Source organism: Penaeus vannamei, chromosome 25, assembly GCF_042767895.1.
Source record: "Penaeus vannamei isolate JL-2024 chromosome 25, ASM4276789v1, whole genome shotgun sequence".
Classification (NCBI taxonomy): domain Eukaryota; kingdom Metazoa; phylum Arthropoda; class Malacostraca; order Decapoda; family Penaeidae; genus Penaeus; species Penaeus vannamei.
Window position 1 is genome coordinate 8399886 of NC_091573.1, and position 5000 is coordinate 8404885.

Below are 5000 nucleotides of genomic sequence, written 5' to 3' on the forward strand. Positions count from 1 at the left end.
CGCGTTTAGATTCCCCAACGTTTTCAAACCCTTCGACCCCCCCCCCTATTCGCCTTAAAACCCTCTCTCCTTCTCCCTCTCTCTCACCCCCCCCCCTCCCTACGCCTTAAATCCCTCTCCCCCCCTCTACGCCTTAAAACTCTCCCCCCCCCTTCTACGCCTTAAAGCCCTCTCCCCCCCCCCTTACGTCTTCAAACCCTTAGATTCCCCCCCCCCCCTAAGCCTTAGACCCCTCTCTCTCACCCCCCCCCCGCCCCCCTCCCCTACGCCCTAAAACCCTCTCCCTCTCTCCCTCTCTCTCACCCCCCCCCCTCCCTACGCCTTAAACCCCTCTCTCTCACCCCCCGCCCCCTCCCCTACACCCTAAACCCCTCTCTCCCTCCCTCCCTCTCGCTCTCCCTCCCTCCCTCTCGCTCTCCCTCCCCTCTCTCACCTCTTGCTCCGCCTCCTCTCCTTCGGCTGCCTCAACGAGCCCCTGTTGCTGGAGCACCTGGAACCCAGCGGGGACCGTCGCCCCTCGAACTCCATGGGGTCCCTCATGGTGTCGTTGGTGTCTTGGAGCCTCTTGTTGGCTTCGCTGGCGGGGGGGGGGGGGGCGAGAGAGAATTGGAGTTTTTTTTTTTTTTTCTTTTTTTTTTTTAGGGGGGGGGGGGGTTATGTTGTGAGAGCCAATTGGAGTTTTTTTTTTTTTTTTTTTTTTTTTTGGGGGGGGGGGGGGTTATGTTGTGTGGTTTATTGGTTGGTCGGATAGTCGGTCGGTTGGTTGGTTATGCATTGATCGGCTTTCTTGTATATTTAGATGTTTTTTTTGTTTTCTTTTTTGGTTGTTTGGTTTGTATATCTATATGGTTATTCATGTAACACTATTATTTTTTAATTGTTCATTAATCAATTAAAGCTTTACTCATTCATTTCATTCATCACATTCATTAACTTATTTATTGTTACTATCATGATTATTGTTATTTGTGTGTGCTGTAATGTATGCGGAAAAAGGTTGGTTTGTATTGGTGAATGTTTGTGTGTGTGTGTGTGTGTGTGTGTGTGTGTGTGTGTGTGTGTGTGTGTGTGTGTGTGTGTGTGTGTGTGTGTGTGTGTGTGTGTGTGTGTGTGTGTGTGTGTGTGTGTGTGTATGTGTGTGTGTGAGTGTGTGTGTGTGTGTGTGTGAGTGAGTGTGTGAGTGTGTGTGAGTGTGTGTGTGTGTGTGTGTGTGTGTGTGTATGTGTGTGTGTGTGTGTGTGTGTGTGTGTGTGTGAGTGAGTGTGCGTGTGTGTGTGTATGTGGTTCGTATTGGTGAAAGTGTGTGTGTGTGTGTGTGTGCGTGTGATTGGGCGTGTGTGTGTCTAAGGAAAGAATATTGACAACCAAAATCTGGAAAGCCAGTTAGAAGGAGAGCTCGAACTACTGAAAGAAAACTATTCATAGCAAAGTTGTGGAAAGTTCGAAAGTTTGAAATGAAAATAAACAATTATTCCAAACTTCAAGATATGTATTTAGCATTTCGATATTGCAGCATATTTTTTTTTTTTTTTTTTTTTTTTTTTTTTTTTAGAAATCCTATGAAAATATTAGTAAATAAAAAATAAAAACAACAAGAAAGTGAGAAGAAGACCATAACCTACATCCTTAAAAGATAAGGTGTCCTTTGCCCATCACAATAGATAAGTAGATAGATACAGAGATCACCTTAACTAGATCGACCCATGATAACAAGCTCTGGACTTAATGGTCGATACCTGAGATTTCCCAACAGGTGCTTGTGAATTGATTTACAATACAAATTACATATCTTTGATTGATTTTCGCTTGTGTTCATGGTGTAATTAGGAACTGTGACTGTCATGCATGGTTTCATGATAATAGAATATGTTAGGAAATTCGAAAATTGGACGATCTGTCTCCATATAAGTTGACTTAGTGTCGAGATCCTAATTGCCAGAAATTACAGCTCATTCATGTCGATACAATACTTGTCGATACAATACGTGAAAAAATGTAAGCAGATGAAAATCTAACGAAGAATTGTGAATAAATGTTAAGTGAACAAATGCAAACAGAATAAATCTAACTAAGAATTGTGAATAAATGTTAAGTGAAAACAATATAAACAGAAAAAAATCTAACGAAGAATTATGAGTAAAAGTAAAGCGAAAAAAATATATAAACAGAAAAAAAATCTAAGAATTTTGAATACAAAAAAAGAAACGGAAAGAAAGAATCTACGAATTGTGAATAAAAGTAAAACTTACTGGAGTAATTCAAGCTGCCTTTTCATATGGTCGTACTGGTGCATATATTCCAATACTTGCTCTCGTTCGCTGCGGGAAAAACGAAAGAAAAAAAAATGTAAATTTGGTTCTTTAATGATGATGGAATTGGGATTAATCGTTTCTAATCAAGACGATATTGGGTCGAAAAATGGAGAACAAAGATTGTCATGAGATAGAGAGCGAAAGCAGAGCAGAGAGAGAAAGAGAGAGGAAGGGAGAAAAAGGAGACAGACAGACAGAGAGAGAGACAGACAGAGACAGAGAGAATGAGAGACAAACATACAGACAGACAGAGGCAGACACAGAGAGAATGAGAGACAGACAGAGGTAGACAGACAGACGGACAGAGAGAGGCAGAGACAGAGAGAATGAGAGACAGACATACAGACAGACAAAGGCAGACAGACAGAAAGAAAGACAGAGGCAGATAAAGACAAGCAGGCAGACGGAAAAAAAGAGAAACGAAAGAAGACACAGAACGAGAGTTTAATTACAATAAAACGAGTAATATGCAACTTTACCAATCTATTGATGAAAAAAGGCATCTAACATTGGTAATTAATGATTCTACAAAGTGGCAATGATAAAGTTATAATGGTAGGGTAGAGATACTAATGATGATGATGATGATGATGATGATAGTGATGATGGTGATGATGATGATAAGGATGATAGTGATGATGGTGACGATGGTACTAAGGATGATGATGGTGATAATGATGATGATGATGATGATATATGAATGATGATGATTATGATAATGGTGATGATTAGGATGAGGATGAGGATGGAGTTGAGGCGAAGGAGAAGGAGGAGCAGGAGGAACAGGAAGAAAAGTAGGAGGAGGAGGGGGAAGAGGAGGGGGAAAAAAGAGATGCAGGAAGAAGAGAAGGAAGGGGAGGAGGAGGAGGGAAAGGAGGAAGAGGAGGAGAAGATGGAAGAGGAAGAGGAGGAGAAGATGGAAGAGGAGGAGGGGAAGGAGAAAGAGGTGATAGAAACAATCATGGATATGCTATCAATGATATTACGATGGTGATATCGGTACGAGATTAGTTTGTGGCTTCATCCTTTTATTTTTCATTATTATTTTTTTCAGCCATTTATCTATTTTCATTTTTTGCGCAAAATGAACAGATCTACTGCCGCATGAACTTCCTCAAACTTATTCTCTCTCTCTCTCTCTCTCTCTCTCTCTCTCTCCCTCTCTCTCTCTCTCTCTCTCTCTCTCTCTCTCTCTCTCTCTCTCTCTCTCTTTCTCTCTCTGTCTCCCTCTATATCTATCTATCTATCTATCTCTCGCTCTCTCTCTCTCTATCTCTCTCATTCACTCCTTCTTCCTCTTCTCTTTCTTCTATTACCTCATCTTAAATCCATCCTTCTCTCCATACCCTTCCTTCCCTTCCCCCACCCTTTATCTTCATCCTTCCCCCTCTTCCTCTTTTCTTTCTTCTAATATCTCCTCTTCCATTTTCTCTCTATCTTCTTCATCCATACCCAATCTTCCCTTTTCTCTCCTCACTCTCCCCTCTCCCCTTTTTCTCTTCTCATTCTCCCTCTTCCCCTTTTCTCTCTCTCCCCTTTTTCTCTTCTCATTCTCCTTCTTCCCCTTCTTTCTCTCTCCCTTCTCCCCTCTCCCCTTTTTCTCTTCTCACTCTCCTTCTTCCCCTTCTTTCTCTCTCCCCTCTCCCCTCTCCCCCTTTTCTTTTCTCCCTCTCCCTCTACTCTTTTCTCTCCTCACCCTCCCCTCTCCCCTTTTTCTCTTCTCATTCTCCCTCTTCCCCTTTTTTCTCTCTCTCCCTTCTCCCCCCTTTTTTCTATCTTCTCCCCCTTCTCACGGTTCCCAGAACTGTCCTCGCCGTCGCCCCATCAGATTCATAAGTGCATCTGACACCACAGGCTGAGGCGACGCGGCCCTCCGGATCCAAACAGAGATCGGATCCCATTGTTTTCGAGTCCCTATAACGTCGACATTCGTACGGATTCCCTTCGTGGAGGATCTGAACGCCTTTGATCTTTTGTTTCTAAGAAGGACGGGGATATGAATGGTATTAAGATGGAGGGTTAATTGAAGCGTGTTAATGTATTCCTTCTGGCTTATTGCATATTCAGGCGGTGTGTGCGGAGTTCTGGAAGTTGGAATTCTCGGCTTTTCAATATGCGGTTAATAGGGAAAAGAATATCCTTTGTGGAGTTTTTTTTTGCGTAACAAAGTTTCTTAATTTCTGAGGCGGTTGGCAAGAAAGAAAATATTTTTTTTGGTGAGTGAAGAGGAAGAGAGAGGGGGTAGGGGGTAGGAGGTAGGGGGTGGGGGTGGGGGGGGGTTAGCAGATCACACGTCATCCGAAAAATAGACTTCAATACTAATATACTTTTAACGAAAATGTTAAATATCATATGGAATTACTGTTTTTTTCCTTTCTTTCTTTCTTTCTTTCTTTCTTTCTTTCATTCTTTCTTTACTAACTTTCGATTTGTTAACGACTTTTATCCATTTTTTCTCTTTTTTACTATCTCTAGATTTATTAAAGACTTTAATCCTTTTCTATTATCTTTAGATTTGTTAGACATTTATTCTTGACGAAACTTCACACTGTCTCAAATGGATGAATGGATGAATGATTGTGTACCTGATTAAGCAAAAGAGTAGATAGACAAACAGACTATAAACAGACAAAGAAACAAACCAACAAACTGACAAACAAGCAGGAAGAACAACACAGAGAAACAAAC

At 41.8% G+C, this 5000-nt stretch overlaps 1 protein-coding gene across 1 annotated transcript in view; it reads right to left on the minus strand.

The window, feature by feature from the left end:
- LOC113807325 (ras and EF-hand domain-containing protein homolog) overlaps nucleotides 1-5000 on the minus strand; it is a 40739-nt gene that overhangs the window by 4067 nt on the left and 31672 nt on the right. The window contains exons 8-9 of the mRNA XM_070138890.1: nucleotides 2250-2318; nucleotides 434-577 (exon numbers count right to left, since the gene is read on the minus strand). Coding sequence (XP_069994991.1) covers nucleotides 434-577; nucleotides 2250-2318 — 213 coding nt within the window. The remainder of the gene's footprint in view (nucleotides 1-433; nucleotides 578-2249; nucleotides 2319-5000) is intronic.